This window comes from Tasmannia lanceolata, unplaced genomic scaffold (genome assembly GCF_043159265.1).
Source record: "Tasmannia lanceolata isolate RefF3 unplaced genomic scaffold, GAP_Taslan_0.1 ptg000012l, whole genome shotgun sequence".
Lineage (NCBI taxonomy): Eukaryota > Viridiplantae > Streptophyta > Magnoliopsida > Canellales > Winteraceae > Tasmannia > Tasmannia lanceolata.
The window spans coordinates 22,853,804-22,873,145 of NW_027518689.1; the positions used below are offsets into that span (position 1 = coordinate 22,853,804).

General features: G+C 37.0%; 1 protein-coding gene across 1 annotated transcript; it reads left to right on the forward strand.

Annotated features, from left to right (window-relative positions):
• Window positions 1–575: 575 nt before the first annotated feature.
• Window positions 576–14,954, forward strand: LOC143887725 (epoxide hydrolase 1-like). Its single transcript, XM_077391891.1, has 4 exons — window positions 576–1,052; window positions 5,526–5,699; window positions 13,041–13,279; window positions 14,525–14,954. The coding sequence occupies exons 1-4, from the start codon at window positions 768–770 to the stop codon at window positions 14,802–14,804; spliced, it is 978 nt and encodes a 325-aa protein (XP_077248006.1). The 5' UTR covers window positions 576–767; the 3' UTR covers window positions 14,805–14,954.
• Window positions 14,955–19,342: the final 4,388 nt, after the last annotated feature.

Sequence of the window (19,342 nt, forward strand, 5' to 3'; positions counted from 1 at the left end):
ATGTCATAGTCAGTACAAAGCCCTTTTTTTAGTCATTTTCCCATTAGAATTTGGATGTACCTGAAAACATCTTTTAGATGTCACTATTATATAGTGTACCCCACATTTTCTTGATTAGAATCGCTTATCAAATATAGACTAAGTTAAATCTTCTATAGCCCCAAATCAAACCAATCGGAAAATCCTAATTTTAATAATAAATAGAGAACATTTTCACGACTCCCCTTAGTTTCACCTTTTCCTTATTTGTTATTTCATGGAAATGACTTCATTTTCAAGTAAAGAAAAGACAAAAAAGAGGTGGAATGATAGGAAAATGAGTGCAAATATCATTTTCTACTCACAGCCGACATTGGATATGGACCGTAGTCTATGAACAGTTTTTTGACCACCCCATGTTCAAGGCACAAAATACAAATGTTAGAATTTTGCAATTGCCGTGATTTTTGGAACGTTGGGTGATCCAATAGATGGACGGCCCAAATAACCAATGGCGGGGCCCACTATACTATAATAGACTTGCAAACTTGTATTTTAATATGATCTAATACAAATATTTCCTTCCAAGTTTCCAAAGAACTGAAAAGCCAAAGCCGCCGAGATTGAATGGTGGAAGAAAATTCTCTCCCCCATTTTACAATCCTCATTCTTAAAGAAAGGTGAAAGGATGAGGAGAACATATATATCTTGCCCCTCTGCTACGCAACAAGGTAGGTCTTGCCTCTCTACTACGCAACAAGGTAGTTCGAGGTTTTCGAACCAATCAGATGGGGAGCGAGTTGAGGCACCGAATGGTTCTAACCAACGGCATCCGAATGCACATAGCCGAGCAAGGGACGGGCCCTTTAGTTCTCCTACTCCATGGCTTTCCGGGGCTCTGGTTCTCGTGGCGGAATCAGATTGTCCAACTGGCAAAACGAGGTTACCACGTAGTTGCGCCGGATATGAGGGGTTATGGTGACACGGATTCTCCGCCAGACCCTTCTTCGTACACATATTTTCATATCGTGGGTGACTTGATCGGCCTATTGGATGACCTCCACGAAGAAAAGGTGATCACTATCTTCCCCATACTCCAATTAGGGGTGCAATTAGGTAGAGTCGGGTTGAGCTTTTGCTAAAAAATGAAGGGAAGTGATATATTCGGCTCATTTTTTTTACTTTGGACAGCCGGGCTCAAGTGTATTTATGGCTACTCTTTTACACTAGGTGGGGCTGTTCCAAGTAAAAAAAAGGGGCAAATATATCATGAGTTTTGCTAACGAGTTAAGGTGCATTGGAAAAGAAATTTTACACATGTTTTGATAAAGAATTCTCAAAACATGTTTAAGAGTATGAAAATATGTGTAAAATGATTGTAAAATTTCTTTTCCAATGCTCCTTAACTAGTAGTGCCCCTAAGGGCACTCGTGAGCAAAACCCATATATCATTTCCCAAAATGAATTGGGACCCAAACCGAATTTATACTCGTGAGCTCAACCCGAAGTATGCATATTTGTTATGGTAAGATGATTGTTGTTTTTGGCGCTTATCAATATGGTAATCTTAACCACCCGATCAATGGGCTTCAAATTTACCCTAAAAATAAGATTTTTAATTGGCAAACTGGCAAAAAAAAGATCGAATGGAGGTCTAGGATTTCCCGATGTTCTTTACATATGTTAATAAGCGCTTCTGATTGTCTCATCTATGTGCGTTATCAAACACTCCACATAATCTTTGGTTCAGATCATAGTTAGGACACCAAGACCCAGACGGGATTCGTTACTGAACGAGTCAGATCACTCGGGAGACTATGTAGTTTAATAAGTTGGTCAAGTAAGAAATTTTAAATGATTTCTTTTTACACCCAAAATACTTATAATAAAAATAAAAAAAATCAATAAAATCTAGGAGGATAAAGAGGGCAGTCAAGTTTCATTAAGTAGACTGGCTGGCATGGAATAGCCCGATTCCACTCGGCCGACTTAAGAACCACCAGTTAAAATGCAGTGTAATTTTTATCATATGTAACGATTGTTCATGACTGGGTTGAGTTGACTCGGGCGAGCCATGTTTTCAAAAGTATGATTAAAATAGATTAGGGTACTACTCATTTTATAAGGAAACTATGCCAAAACGCCTCCACCCACTTTGATTGCGTCTCATAGTTGAGCTCCTCTTCAATCACCTTGGATGGTGGTCTCCATAAAAAAACGGATTGTTAGAACATCACAATCACTAGAAAATGACATAGGCTAAAAAAATGCCTCCTCCTTTGTCAGGTACGTAGCATTTCTCACATCCAAATCTTATCATCTTTTCTTTATTCTTAAGAAACCTCGCAAACTTAGAGAGAGAGAGAGGGGAGAGAGAGAGAGAGAGAGCCTTCAATCAAATATCAAGGGCGGCTGCCCATATATATAAAATATACTAAGCATGTTTCTTTCCCTTCGTCATTCGCTTGAATTTTTTTTCAAGAAAAGTTTTTATTGAAAAACATTTTCCCAAACAAAAACGGCTTTCTGTTTTGCTAAGTTTTGGTTTCTTAATAATTCTGTGTTGGGAAAATGCTTTACAAGTCTCTCTCCTACGGTCCTACCTACTTAGGGATTTGCTAGGGACCGTTGTTATTTGTTAGGGACCATTTTGCAGGCTGGCTGTTGCATGAGAGAGCCGCCACCTAGATGAATTAAATGAATAAGACAAAATCTGAGCCTATGTGGCTGCTCTCTCATGCAACAGCTGGTCCACGAAACGCCTTCTACGATGGTCCCTAGCAAATCCCACCTACTAATTAGGATTTAGTTGACTATAAGTCTCTCTCTCTTCTCCCTATTAACTAGGGACACAATCTTCTCTCTCCTTCCTGTTAATTCCATTTTACCCGGGAATTACTTACACGCTTCTCTTCCGTTTTAAACCTCATGTTTTATGGATGGGGATAGGGTAGGGCCCACCATTTGTAGCTCATTTTATGGGATGGGCCCCATTTTACACCATATTTTGATTGGTGGGGCCACCATCTTCACCCAAACCATGCATAGGGTAAGGCCCACCATTTGTAACTCATTTTATGGGATCGGCCTCCCATTTTAACCTCATATTTTGATGGGTGGGGCCACCATCTCCATCCAAAGCCATGCATTAGGGTGTTTTGACGGTGCAACCCAAATTGGAAGAGAACACTCCAAATCCTAAAATTTCAAATGAAAAATCATCCAAAAACTCTAAAACCTACAGGAGATGGGCTTTATATATCAGCCCAACTTATAAAGAGAAAATGACCTGATTACCCCTAGTAAACCAGAAACGACTTAAAATGACACGAACAACTGAAATGACAAAACTACCCTCCATCATTAGCTAACTAATCCTATGCTAATGAGCACTTGAAGACCGATATAGAATTCTAGGAGATGCTCCTGCATCAGTTGGTACCACCAACTCCACTCAAATCCATGCATTTGGATGGTGCCCATTGTTTTACCTCATTTTTTTTGGGAAGTGATATATCTGCCCCTTTTGATTACTTGGGACACAGAGCAGCAGTGTATCAAAATGGGTGGATATATCACTTCCCATTTTTATGGGGTGAGTCATATGATCTACACAAGCCCATGGATAGAATAGGCCAGCAGTTTTTCACCTTATGCTTTGATGGGGTGGGGCCCACTATCTTCATTGAACCCATTCATAAGGTGAAGCCCACCATTTACACCTTATATTCTGATGTGGTGGGGCCAGTATTTTACCCCATGTATAGTATAGTATGGCATTGGTGATATGTGTATGTTAGTGGGGTTAGTTAGATTGTAGTTATTAATTATGTGGTTATGGGTTTAAGGTTGTGGATGTTAGTTATTTCCTATGTGTTATGTAAGTGGGTTAGTAGGTTAGTGCCGTAGTGATGTAAAACTACCTTTATGCTTGCATTTAAGTTTGTATTTCAATGGAATGGAGAAGAAAAGAAATTTACAGCAAAGGAGACTTTGTTTAGGAGAGTCACGCTTCCTCTCGAATTGAGCCGTTAGGACGTCCGGTTGCCTCAAATCACCTCTCTCCCCTCTCTTTTTTTATTTTCCGCTTGTTTATTTCCATTACGGCCGATTAGGGACCTAACAATAGGCCAATCGATAGTGTGTATAAATATAGCCTTGCAAAAAATAGCAGCAAGGGCACCCCTCTGGATACATTTCACCAAAGTACATTAATTATTTCTTTAATTTTACATTTTTCAGTACTATTATAAATGCATTTTGATGACCAGAGGCCAATGGGATCACCCCCTTCAGCTGAACTTGCAAGGTTGCAATGAGGGGACTCACGTTGCTTTACATTATTGGGTTTTGTTAACGGGTTGCCAGTGGGCATAAGTGTACTTGCCATAAATCTACACGTTGTTTGAGAGTTTTACAAATGTTTTGAGACTGTTTTCTCAAACCATGTGCAAATATACTTTTCCAATGCACCTTAACGAGTGCCCCAGTTTGTTAACAAAATCTGACATTATTTACCCAGTGGTCAAACACTATTTCAATTCATAAAAAATCCCTCAACAGGAATGTTGGACCCCTTACAATGAAATCCATGTGGTCTCATAGGCAAACTCCCAAGTTCTTCTAAGGTTCTTTAGAGGCCTAATATCAAGATGATATTGTCTTGATGAAGGAAAACATTCGTGACACACTACACAATTGGCATTTGCCTTTGGTGATCAGGACTGTTGAACTTATATAAGCCACCAAAGGTGTGACCTTTGTGGATCTTGGTCCAAGGCTGAATGTCCTAAGATTCAAACATGCGACTTAAAGACATCTTAAAGGACTTTTTCATCATTCGTGACAAAGGTCTACAATCATCCGATTAGAATGGGACCATCCAGCCGTGTAATGTTTCTACTACGGCCCATCCACGTTGTGGTTCACTAGAATAGATAATACGGATCAGCCAACTATCTAGAAGTTAAATCCACCATTTTGTTAGCTTCTACTGAATTTCGACCGAAATTTCAGGATTTTGGCTGAAATTTCGGTTTCGGTGAAGACTGAAATTATAGTCGAAATCAAAATTTAAAACCTTGCTTGTGATGAATGATGATAGATTCTGGGGTCCATTCGGTTGCCACCAAAATAGTGTTTGTAGGAAAGAAAAGTAAAATGACTCATTTTCCATTTCCCAGAGATGTTTGGTTGCCATGCAGTGTTCATTCTACTTTGCTTGTCTCTTAAGGAATTTTGAGTTTCCTCCCAAATCGATAGGAAAGGGAAAATAAATAAGACTTTTACTTCTGCTTTGTTGGTACTTGGAAAATGATGTAATTTTACTTTCCTTCTACTTCTAATTAACTTGCATCTAACTGCACCTTAAAGAACATAAAAAAAATTACATTTTTTTCTTTGTTATTTGCCAGTCAAGTCATAATAATTTGTTGGATCACAAGCAGATAGAAACTCAAAGATTTTGCTTACAAGAATGTTTAGGAACTCTTCTAAAGTTGTTATTAGAAGCAATTGATAAATTTCTGTAGTATTGATTAATTCAGGCATTTGTTGTTGGACATGACTGGGGAGCTGAAATAGCATGGCATCTCTCCCTCTTTAGGCCGGACAGAGTCAAAGCACTCGTAAGTTTAGGAATTCCTTTCCAGCCTCGCTCTGCGGTTGTCAAGATGATGGCAAGCATGTTTGGGGGAGGATTCTACATTTCCCAATTCCAGGTTAGATTTCAATGTCTCCTCTTCTTTTCTTTTCTCCCAAGCGCTTGTATTTTATACGTAAATGCTTGTGATTCTTTACTTATTTTTTGGTAACTTGTGTTTAAGCAATTCATGTATTTTTTCATTCAAGGTTGATGTTAGTACCCCAAATTTAGCCAGCCCACCTTTCTTTTTACCCTTTTTGTCTAAGCTCATAATATAATCAGAGTAAAGCTATATAATCAAAGTGAGTAAAGCTATAGCCGCACCTTTACTATTCTTTTATATAAGTAGGGTGTGAATGGACCCATACGGACCAATATATCCATAAGATCTGAATACTAATTGACACGGTTTTAGGACAAAACAGGTAGATCCGAACCATGTCCATTGGATCCTTATCCTAAGATCCAAAATTATTTTGGATCATGACCCAGTTGTAGCGACAAAATTCAATGAAGCATCCCTGATCGAAATAGTGGACACTATTAATGTGCAAAAAATGTTGTGGATTTATGGAATAATACGGCTTACCAGATTTCTGTTGAGGAACAGAAAAAACAAACAAACGATGTTACTGAAACCTTTTCCAATGCGGCGAGATGAGGCACGGACTATGTCTCTCTCTTTAAGGTGAATTTGCGCCTCTGCGGAAACTAATTCCGATGCAGCAGATTACTGGCCGCAATCACTCCCAGGATACAATAGCCCGACGCACCGTCGATCTTCAAGAACTGTACGATCAAGAAGATTCGAACCAACCGAACACTCCAATAGCCGAACAAAATACGTAAAATAAAAAGAGGAAGAGATAAAACTCTGTTCATAGCAAAGTAGAGAAAACAAGAAGAAACAATAGTTTTCGTTGTTCTGTTGTTGAAGAAAACACAGAGAACTTCCTCTTTTTATAAACCTAACATGTCTGTTCAACACACCCTTTAGTGGAGTAAATGTGTCCTTTAAGAAAAGAGCCGTTCAAAAGACGTTACAGATGTCAAAGGTCGCATCCCAACGTTCAGGAGCGGCGCAGTTATTCAAAAAATAACGACAGCATTATTGACTTAGTTAATTGACGTTCCAGTAAGCCGGCTTACTCAAGTGAAGTAAAAGGAAAGTTAAACGGACAGAAACAAAAATTAAAATACAGGGGAAGGAAAAACCTTGATTCACACGCGCGGCTGGCCGAGTAGAGCCGAGCCGGGCGACGCGCGTGTGGTATAGCCAAAAGCCCACCGGGTCCACTTGGTGGCTCATGTGCGTAGGCTCCCTTTCTCCTCTTCTCATTCTGTGGGACCCGATCCCGCGATAGGGGGCGCGACCCGCCTCTCTCTCTTGGTCTCTCGTACCCAGGCGAATGGCGTGTACTTTTTATTATTTGATTTAATTCATCTTTTTCGTGAACTTGGGATCACTAAAGCAATTCGAATTTCACGCAAAAGAGAATGACAGAGTCGCCACCTAGATGAGAGATCTAGGACCGATAAGTGACCAGAAATCTAGATTCGTTATCTGATTACGAGAATGGAAGGTATGTGAAATTACCACTACATGCACTATTCTTGCCCGATAATCCGGTCTTTAATTTCAAAAGTTAACACTCTTAAATTTCTTTTAAATGACTCATTTAACTCTATATTAATGTGCGAACTATGTGACATGCATTCTAAAATCTAATTTCAATGTAATCCCTAATGTATATCATGATTTTCTTGATTTGTTGAGATTCAATATATGTGAAAGTTCTCCTAAAATTCTAAATTGGGGAAGAATCCTAAATGATTTAATCAATTTAATTTAGGATTTTAATTGAGAGAAGAAATAAAAAAACTACGCTAAAAACCCCACTGATTGTGTGTGGGGCCGACTCGTGCGAGGAATGTCATCCAAACATCCAAGCTGCCTAAGTACCCAAGCCTCACTGGAATCAGAGTCGACGTAGTTCGGTGCCTAAACTAAGCTATATGCCTAAGACATCTAGGACACCAATCTAAATTAGACTGACTGTTTCAATAGTTTAAGAAAATTCATTTAATTCAAGTTGAGTAGCTTTTATTATGATATGACTTCATCTAAGATGTTATATGGTCCTATCTAAGTGCAAGATGTCCCCTAAACTAATGCAGGTGAACCTACATCCTAGGTTAACTAGGCTTGTCCTATAGGGAAATGGGTTAACTAGTGTAACTAAATCTATGCGTGTTTGCTATTCATAGCAAACGGCCGTGATGAGGCTGGACTCCTAACTTTAGAACACCCTAAAACTTAGAACACCACGTGACGTAAATGTTCTTAAGGGGCCCTAAAGGTTCCTGCGATGGGAGACCGCAATCTAACAGTTCCAAAAGCATGGATCAAATGAGTTTAATTTGTTAAGTTGATAATTTTTTAATTTTTAAAGGGGTTCTTAACATCTAAAATTTGAGGGAAACCTAAGGCTCTAAGGGCTAATATATGCTTATGCATAGGTTGCCTTCATGAAAGGGAATCGTGCTTTCCACTCTTATACAATTTAGCATATAAATTATAACACCTTGTTGCCTGGCATGTTCTCAGGATTTCCGTGGACAGAAGACCTCGGAGCTAACAACATGCTATAGTTTAGATGCCTAAACTATACGAGATGGATGCAATTAATGAACGATTATGAATTCAACCTTTGCACTTAGAATAACCTAACACTCTAAATTCCAAAGGAAACTATTAACATCTATGGCTTCTGTTTAAATGGTTTGAGAATTATATTCTTATTGAAAAGTTTAGATGTTTTAAAAATTCTCATTGTTTTTTAATTAATTTTAATTTTCTTAAGGATTTTAAAGGTTTCAGTTCAGATTGTAGATTTTCAAAGAAACCTATAGCAATTATGATCCAATTAAGCTTAAATTTGTACAGTAGCTTCTTATTGACAAGAGAAGGTTACTATAAAATTTTCATGAATTTTCAAGGGGATTACTATCAATGTTCCAATTTTGAAGATATCTGTCCAGATTATAGATTTACATAATATCTTATAGCAAATCTAATCTAAATGCTCTCACATTTTTATAATAGTTTCATCTTAACCAGAGAAGATTACAGTAAAAGTTTCATGATTTTAGAGGTGATTTACTATCAATATTTGATCTCACAAACTCAGACTATTTCAAAAGAAAAATCACAAACACATGATTGCTAACATCTTAAAATGATGAAAAATCAAATATGATATAAAATGAATTATAAGATTTTCTATAGAAATTTTAGAATCTAAAAATTAAAATTCCTCCATAAAATTAATTTTAAAAGGAAAAAAGATCAATATGCTTTCTTAGAATCAAAACCCGTTTATTATGAATAAATCAAAAACTATATCAAAACTTTGTAAAAACCTTTGAAAATTTTTTCCTAATGTTCCAGTAACCTATGTTACTGGTTTGTAAAGAAAATTATTTAATTTGATATAAAAAATAATTATGGCACGCAAAACGGAGCATCTATTAGAAAACAGTAAAGAATTTTTTTTTTTGAAGTTTTCTTTCATGAAAAATTCAATTTATCATTAAAATTAAACTCTGAAAGATTTCATTAATTTTCAAAATCATTTGATATTCATTAAAAATAGGCCAAATTTAAAATAATTTAAATTCTCACTAAATAAATTCAAAAGAATATGAAAAATTTTGGGTGATCTAAAAATCCTAAAAACCCATTGGAAATAAAATGTTACGAAGTTTGGACTTAATTTGATATACTTTTGGTTTCATTCATCGAGAAATAACCCTTTTCGGGGTTTTTTTTCGAAAGATAGAACAAAAGATGAAACGATCAAACCGTGGCTGAAAATTAAGTTTCCAGTAGTTTTTTTATATTTTATATTAAACTAAGAAAATAATAGTTTTTTAAGAACCCCAGGTTTTCAAACACTTGCTTTGAAAACCCGATTCAAATCCATATTGAATAAAGAATGAAAGAAAATCATTATTAAATGAAGGAAAATTAATTTGCTCATAAATTTTGGATTTTGAAAACTTATTATTTATTTTATAACATACTGAAATTTCATTGAAAAATTCACTGATTTAAACCATATACAAAAATAAAAACCTTAGCATACTTTTTCATTTTTGATATTACAAAGATAAAGGAACCTACCGTTGATCGTGAATCCTTGACTCTATGGCTGGTATTCCAAGATATATACTTTGTCCAGCCCTTATAATCACAAAAGAACCTCAAAGAATGATTGTATAACCTCCAATATGTTGAATCTATAAGAAGAACTTGAAGAGATATTAGTGCTCTTTGGAGATGATGAAGTGTAAAACACCAAAAACCAAGAGAGAGGAATTATTGGACGTTTTTTTTCAGAGGGACAGCAGGTTGGATGAATTCAAGAGGAGAAAAGCCTTGGGTGGGTTTACTTTTATAGGCACAAGGCTAGGTTTGAGTGAATTTGGAAGTTTCCAATGTGAGCTCTTTCCTTTTGGCTTGTTTCCAATTTGTGCTTTGACTTTCTCATTCTTTGATTTTCATATTGAACTTATTTCTAAACCTTGTTTCTTGCAAGCTAAGCAATGCTAAATTACACAATGGAGATCCTTCAAGATCAATCTAGAAGCCTTCTCACATAGGAAACTAACTTTTATGAATGATTTTCGTCTAAAGAGGGTTGTCCATTGTTTGAGCTCGTTTTTTGACCTATTTAGAGACTGATTCAGAAAATGTTGAAAACTAAAAAGTTGTAGATCTTTTCACGATGTTCGAAACAAGTATAATTGTAAATTTTTTGGACAAGAAGGTCAAAACTTATAGATATTTTACTAACCTGACCATACTAGCCCTTTCTAATTATAACTCTTCCTTTCTTTATTTTTTTTTTCAAAACAAATATGATGTCACCAATCACCTCATCCCATGTTGGACGTTTTTGCATGTGTCATCCCCATGTGGGGCGTCCGTTTATGTGGCCGACCCCACATGGGTGGGTCCACATGGACCCCCACCACACAAATATTAACAGCCATGTATACGAGTACATGAGTCCATTCCTTGACATTAGGCTTCGTTTCTATCTATGCAAAATGGGCGTAAAATAAATTTTACAGCCATTTTTTTCATTAAAATGGGTGTAAAATTTTCTTTACCCCTATTTTACGTCAAAATAAACGGATCCTAGGAACATATTTTAAACATAAAAAATCATCTTTATCATTTAGATGAATACACACACTTTATATATATATATATATATATATATATGTATATATATATATATATATGTATATATATATATATATATGTTACGGTCAAAATCTGTAACACGATATGGCAGTCGAAGATTAGTTGACCCGGTTGGTATGAGAATGAATAAAAGTTGATCTGTAGTGCCGTAGGGGCTAGTTCAGTACAAAGTTGTGTCCTGCGCAAGGTAGCCCCCGGTCAGATGACCGACTCGGAGTGGTAATTTCGGATAGGTCCTCTGATACTTAAGTCAGTTAAATGTATCAGATAAGGAAAGTAGAGCTGTGAATAGTAAATTTCAGGATTCGGGACCCTTACCTTTGAATTTATGAGGGCTATTTAAAGTGGGAGCCTAGATATCCAATTACCTTTCTACCCTTGGACAAGTGTCAACCTGTGATTGGGTAGAGTTTTTCTTTTGGGCGTATGTTTATTTGTTTACCCCTAGTTTTGGTGTATAATCCCACTTTTGTCTTAATGCCACGTGTCGATTGGGGATTGGAGGGTTCTTTTTACACCCCATCAATATTCTATATATATAGAGGAATGGAAACTAAGGGAATTATTTCAATTTCTCCCAAAAATCTGTGAGAATTACACATCACTTTTTTTGACTGTTTTTAACAAAGGCACCCATAAAACCCACATATTTACAATCCTACCCCCTCCTTTATGCTTTCTAACAAAGGCACCTATTAAAGCCACATAATTTCAATCTTACCCCCCTCCTTTGTGCTTTTGTAATAAAAAATCTATAGGGTGATCTTAACCATCCGATGTAAGAGGAACAACATATTATGGAAACCTCTACAAATTGGATGGCTAGGATCAGCGTATGGAAATGATTTCTGGGGCACAACCTGTTGATGTTGTGTTCCATCACATGGACGGTTTGGATCAACCTGTGATGTGGTCCGTACAGTTCTTGCGCGGGGTACGGGTCCAAGATTTGTGACCCGTAAATTTTCCCAGGTCATTTTGACCTGGCCCGTGTCACCCGGACCCTTACGGGTCGGTCAAACCCTCCCATATTTTTCAAAATCTTTTTGATGGGCCCAAAAATTAATCTCTTCAAATCTTTGAACTGGTCTATCCCCCACAGTTGGTGGGCCCAAATATTAATTTCTTCAAATCTTTGAACGAGGTAGGTCCCACCTGTATTTTTCAAAAATGAATGGTATGCACCACCATATGATCCAAACCCTCCATTTGATAATCATAGCCCTCCGATCTAAAGAAAAACTGCATATGACAGAAACCTCTATAGATTGGAGAGTTGTGATTATCCAATGGAAATGATTTTTGGGGCACGACCTATTTACATTGTGGCCCATCAAATGAATGGTTTTGATCATCCTATGGTGTGGGTCGTGCATTAACATTAAGGCCAAATTGTAGGCCCCACCCAGATTTTTCAAATTAAGTTTGCGGTCAACGCCATAGGATGATCCAAGCCGTCCATTCGATGGGCCGCGACACAAATAGGTTGTGCCCCCAAAATCATTTCGATGGGATGATCGCAACCCTCCGATCTATAAGGTTTCCGTCATATGCAGTTTCTCTATTGTCTATCATGAGAAGCTAAATATAATGTTTTCCCACTCCCTGTGCATCGCACGGGGTGTCCCACTAATATATATATATATATATATATATATATATATATATATATATATATATATGTGTGTGTGTGTGTGTGTGTGTGTGTGTGTGTGTGTGTGTTAAAAAATATACAAAATAAATAATTTTGTACACACATTTCAAATATCACATCCACCACACAAATATTAGCCTTCATTTCTTTTCTTTCTATGTAAAATGGGTTTAAAAGAAATTTTATGGCCATTTTTTCGCTTAAAAATGGGAGTAAATTAAAAATTTTATACGCCCATTTACATTGGAAGAAACAGAGCCTTGGAACACATTGTTAGTTAAAAAGTTTCAAATATTAGGCTTCATTTCTTTCTACGTTAAATTGGTTTAAAGCAAATTATACGCCCATTTTTTCGCTTAAAATGGGAGTAAAATAAATTTATTATACACCCATTTTACATTGGAAGAAACAGAGCCTAGGAACATATTGTTAGTTTAAAAAGTTTCATCTTTTTATAACTTAATGCAATTTATTTCTCAATATTGCAGGATATTGAAAAAGCAGAAAAGGCCTTTGCTCGTTATGATTATTATACAATTCTTAAACAGTTCCATGTTTTCGACAAGCATGATATTGTAGCTCCTCCCACCATGGAGATCAGTGATTTTCTTGAAAACCCATCATCACTACCAACATGGCTTACCGAGGAAGAACTTCAATATTTTGCTAGCAAGTTCCAAAAATCAGGCTTCACTGGCCCCTTGAACTACTACCGTGCAATTAGCTTGTATGTCTACTTTCTCCCTCTTCATTTTACTTGATTACATGCTCTAAGCTACTTGTTTTCTATTTGGTGTTATTGTTTTCCATCATCTTTTTAGAAAAATGTAGTGGGCCCTAACTGGCTCATAGATCCAAATCGTTCATTTTGGTCTCCCAAACCTATTGATCGCGACAACTGTAAATAGGTTGGGCCCCAAAATATCTCCAAAGGATGATCCTAACCCTCCGATCTGTAGAAGACAGCACATTATAGAAACTCTATAGATCAGAGGGCTGAGATCATCCAGTTGAGATGATTTTTGAGGCCCAACCTATTTACGCTGGAGCGATCCAAATGAACGGTTTGGACCTTGGAACAAGATGGGCCCTAGCTATTTCTTGTTTTTTATTTTGTACTATCGTTTCCATCGTCTTTTTCAAAAACTGTAGTGGGCCATACGTTGTTACAAGATCCAAACCGTTCATTTGGATCATCCCAACGTTAGTGGGCTGGGCCCCAAAAATCATCTCAAATGGATGGTCCTGACCCGTTGATCAGTAGAAGGACAACGCATTATATAAACTCTACAGATCGAAATGCTAAGATCATCCTCTAGAGATGATTTGGGGGCCAATCAACCTATCTACGTTGGGAGAATCCAAATGAACGGTTTGGATATTAGTGGGCCCCATTACAAGTTTTGAAAAATATGTGCAGGTAAGTGCGGACGAGAATTTATATGATGGGTGGCCGTGAAAACACGTGAAGTCTAAAAAAGTAGGTACGGCCCACTTTTTTTTATGATCCAAACCGTTCATCTGTTTGAGCACAACGTAAATAAGTTGTGCCCCAAAAATCATTTCCATAGGATGATCTTAACCCTCCGATCTGAACTGATATGAATATGGAGATTTCCAAAAATCATTTATGGAATCTTCTACAGATCGGAGGGTTAGGATCATCCTATGGAAATGATTTTTTGGGCACAACCTATTTACGTTATGCCCAAACAGATGAACGGTTTGGATCATAAAAAAAAATGGGCCGTACCTACATTTTTAGACTTCACGTGTTTTCACGGCCACCCATCATATAAATTCTCAGTGCGGACACCATATAACATCACACTTTTACCATCTCTAACAGCTTAAGCTTTTGGAGCAATTGGTGGTTAAAATCTGAACGGGTTATTTTTTATGACTTGCATTTGCATCTTTTCATGCGGTTGTTGCTGGTTAAAATCTGAACTGGTTATTTTGAATAATATAGGAACCTGGAGCTTCTTGCACCATGGCAAGGGGCAAAAATTACCGTTCCAACAAAGATTATAGTTGGTGACAAAGACCTTGGATTTAAATCTTTTGGCACAGAGGATTATCTAATGGGGGAAGCATTCCAAAGTTTAGTGACCAACCTTGAAGTTGCTATCATTGATGGTCACCACTTTATTCAACAAGAGAAAGCCAAAGAAGTCACTGATGAGCTTTTATCCTTTTTTGTTAGTGATATGACGTATTATAGATGTCCTTCAAATAAGAAGAAGTTCTAGTCGACCATTAGAAAGAGAAAGGAAGAAGAAAGAAGACAATATTATATATGGTACTTGTAAATTGTGCAAGTGAGAAGAAACTTTAATGATGTGCATTTGTTTCTATTTTTACTGTTCATTTATGATCATGTCGTATGATAGTTTCATGTATGCCCCATCTCAACTCAAGCCTAAGTTATTTATTGAAAAATGGAGAGTATTCTATCCCCAACCTTTTGATATCCTCATCTCCCTATTTTAAACTACCATATTTTTATATAGGACACTGAATTATAAAATGAAACTAAGGAAGTTCAAGATGAAAAGAGAGGTTGAATATCAAAACAGGGGATGCAAGCATCATTTTTCCTATGTATTGATATCATCTTACTATTTGGGATTATTTCTTATGTACTAGCAAGGGACTCCTATTGCTCATCTTCAAGCTCTTATGCTCAATTGAGAATCATTAAAGGGCTTGAATATCATACTTTCTCTCAAGTGCCATTGATCTTGCATGTTCTTTGCGAGGTTGGTACTAGTTTATCTTTGTATATCTTTAAAAGTGTGGAAGAGGTTTATCGTTCATCTACCTATCAAGAGGCAAATCATTCTTTGTATTATTTCTTCATTGTATTGGTGAGAAGGACACCAGATCAACCCTTGGTGTAGATGAAAGCACGGAGAATGACACGTATATAGTGTGATCTCTATCCGGAAAGAGATTGGACTCAATGACTTGTAACGGTTTGATCTCTACCCGCGGCGAGATCGTTAGTGTTATTGAGATAAGCAATCACTAAACACCTTGCACACAAGGGTTAGCGAGTCATACCTTATTTGCGCAAACCAAACGTGGAAGTGAGGATCTTGGCTTGATGTTACAAGCCCGTTGATATCGCAATCAATCCAGTAACGATCTCGTTGTTTGTCGTAGGAGAGGCTACTAGAGTCGCTCCTTCGTTCTTCATGATCATAAATCCGAGAGCCTATGGATGATGGCTCTAGAGAGAGTAGGGAAAAGAGAGGAAAACTTGGGAGAGAGAGGGAGAGAATGGACGTCTCATCATATCATTCTTTTTAGAGCCTTTTGACTACTTATATAGAAATAGCAGTCTAGGATTCTATAACTCCCTCTTAAGATAGGAGTATAGGAATCCTACCAAAATCTCACTCAAATGCCTTATCAAGATTAGGCAAAAGATAATTCCAATATCCCATCCTACTAATTAGGATTTATCCAATTAGTTGGTGGGGCCCACCAACCTATGTGGGCGTATCTTCGGGTGAGGCTATCCCAAACAATATCCCAACAGTAAGGATAGTAAAGATTCAATGTGGGGATTCCTTGAGAAAGTGGATGTAGGCCAGATTGGCGAATCACTATACAACGTCGTGTGCAATATCTCTCCATCTCTTCTCATCTACTTCTCTTTGTGGCTTGATAATATTTACTTTGACTTATTTATTGCTTTTAGTGGTAAATAATCATAATCACTTTGCTTTAAAAGATTAATTGGAAAAAAAAATTGTAAACCCCAATTCACCCCTCTTTGGTTGCACTTGGGATCACACTTAAATGGGTTTTGGGGGTGAGTGTATACCCTACTAAGTCAAGAACTACTGCTTTTGCTGCAACCTCCTACATTGTTGTGATGTCCTATGGGGGGGAGGAGGGTTGGGTCTATGAAATACAGGTGTGACAACCCAAGAGGGGGGTGAATTGGTCAATTAGAATTTTTAGGCTTAATTAAGGGGAGATTAAAAATCAATCCACTAATTACCCACTAATTAATTTAACCCTTGTTCAAAAAGATATATTAATGAAAGCTAGGGTTTATATATTCTAATCATGCACGTTTACTAACCCTTGTACAAATAGGCATTATAATGCTTAGGGTTTAAACAATTCAATCAAGTGCATTTACTAACTCTTGTTCAATTAAAATCACAAACACAAGTTAGGGTTAGAGATTACCAATCACCACACATGCGAGAGAGAGAGAGAGGGAGAGGGAGAGAGAGAGAAGAGCAAGCATCCACAAGGCACGAGATTTATAGTTGAAAATCCGATATAGGGGGTCCCAAGTTATAATAGAAATGGCAACTATGAGGAGGGAGAATACGGTTGTTTAAGAAAACTAGAATTTACCAATTTGAAAAACTTAAACCGATTAAGAGATCAAAAACAATATTTTAAGCATACAAGTTAAATCTAATGGTGCAATGCAAATGAAAGAGCAAAGAGATAGAAAGAGTGCACCCGAGATTTAAAGTGGTTCGGTCCTCAAACCCGAGGCCTACTCCACTCCACCAACCAAACCCGTTGATGGCTTCACTATATGATCTTCTTAACCTTGGCGAAGATCGGTGCCAATTACAATTGCTTTAACCTTGGTGGCAATCCTCACCACGGAGAAAAAGGGCTCCGCTTCTCCGAATACTCGCCCGAATACAAATCTTGAAAGATGAAAGAAAGAACTAAAAGATCCCTTCACAAGGGTTACAAAAGATGTACAATTGAGAGCCTATGATCCAAATCCTAGAGTTGGTGATGAGAGGCACAATTGAAGCTTGATTCACTCTTTGATATTCAAATGAAGTTTAAGAGTGTTAGGATCGATGGTTTGTATGTTTAGAACACCCATATTTATAGGAAAAACAAAATATGACCGTTCAGTGGCATTACGGTAATTCCAGCAAAATTCCAAACGGCTCTTTTTCAGACCGTTGGAGTGTTCTCGGAGTTCCGAGAATAATTCTCGGAGTTCCGAGAAAAAATCTCGGAGTTCCGAGAAGCCACACAGAAATTGGAAAAAGTCTACTGGACCATTTCTCGGAGTTCCGAGAATAATTCTCGGAGTTCCGAGAAAAACTCTCGGAGTTTCGAGAAGCCTATGCAGAGCAGATTTTCAATTCTGTTTTTGGGCTTCCAGTTCTCAACCAAGATGGGATTGCTATGAGGGTTCCAAGGTGTTGGAACTCCACAAATACAATCACTTGTTTATTTAGGGTGTGTGAGATTACTTTAATTATGCCTCTAAAAACCTAATCTAGGTTTGGATCAATTACATTAAAAAATGGTCTTCAATATTAATTTCTTCATGTCTTCAAGTCTTCATGACTTCTTGCTTGATGACTTTGGCCTTCCAATTAGTGGTCCAATGTGGGCTTCTTGGCCTTCAATCCAAGCATCCTTGATCTTACTTTATCAAGATCTACAACTTAGACAAACAAACACATTAGTGATAAATGATCACTTGTGTATTGGAATCATCAAAACAAGATGGGAATGCCAAGGTAAAAACCATTGGGCTTACAATCTCCCCCTTTTTGATGATGACAAGCACAAGAGATTTACAAATCAAAGCATATACTCTTTTCACATTTTTCTTACACTAGAGACTTTACTCTAGATTCTTCTCCCCCTTTGTCATCAACAAAAAGAAGGGGTAAGAAAAACAAGGGTTTAAAATTTACAATTTTAAAGCTCCCCCTTTTTCAAAGAAAAATTCAATTTTAACTCCCCCTAGTTAAAATAATTTTACAATACAAGAGGGGTTATCAAACAAAACATACAAATGAAATATATTCAATTTTAAGTTCAAAAACCCCTAATCTACACAATATGAATATCATCATATGGGGGTTTTGGGAACCCAAGATTTCTTGGTCCCACATCTAGCCCTACTCTTGGATGCACATTGGAATTGGTAATGACCATTCATTCCACAAAAATGGCATCTAACAAGAGGGTTAGATACACTAGTCCTATCATGATAAGCATGTTGAGGTCTAAGACTAGTTTTACTTAGGATTATGTCAATAATTTTATTTCCATTTAGAAATCCATGTAAACATAATCTAAGTCTTTCATTTTCATTATGAAGATGGGATGATTGAACTAAAAGCTCATTTCTTTCATCTTCATAAGAATTGGAGGAGCTTGCCATATTTTGAAATTTTAAAAGTTGGCAAGTTTTCTCATCCAAGCTACCCTTAAGGGTATTAATCTCAAGTTTATGATTTTCAAGTGTAACTTGTTCTTGAGATATGGAAGAAGATAAATCACTTTTCAAAAATTCAAGTTCTTTTTCTAACTTTAAAATGGATTTTTTAAGAACTTTGTTTTTGGAAATTTGGGTATGCAAGGTTTCACATAATTCATCATAAGGTATGCTATCACTTTTACTACTAGATGAAGAATATGAGGGGTTAGAGTTTACCTCAACTTCATGGGTGATTGTCATGAAGCAAAGATCATCTTTTTTATTTTCTTCCCCTTCACTTGAGCTTTTGCCCGATGTGCTTAACGCATCCCAACCGGCGGCAAGAGCCTTATGCTTCTTCCAATCCTTCTTACCCTTGTACTTAGAGGAAGTTGATTTTAGAAGTGGACAATCCGGTCTTTTGTGTCCAATCTTCTTGCAATTGAAGCATCTTAAGGCTCTTTCAACATCACTTTCCTCTTTCTTCTTCTTATCTTTCTTATGCTTCTTTCTCCACAAGCTCTTGAATCTTCGTAAAGCTTCTTCTTCGTCACTATCCGCTTCACTTGA

Excerpts from the sequence above, each read along its gene's own strand:
- LOC143887725 (XM_077391891.1), top strand. The coding sequence starts at position 768 with ATGGGGAGCGAGTTGAGGCACCGAATGGTTCTAACCAACGGCATCCGA. Across the intron at positions 1,053-5,525 it reads ATGACCTCCACGAAGAAAAG|GCATTTGTTGTTGGACATGA; the intron begins GTGATCACTATC and ends TGATTAATTCAG. Across the intron at positions 5,700-13,040 it reads TCTACATTTCCCAATTCCAG|GATATTGAAAAAGCAGAAAA; the intron begins GTTAGATTTCAA and ends TCAATATTGCAG.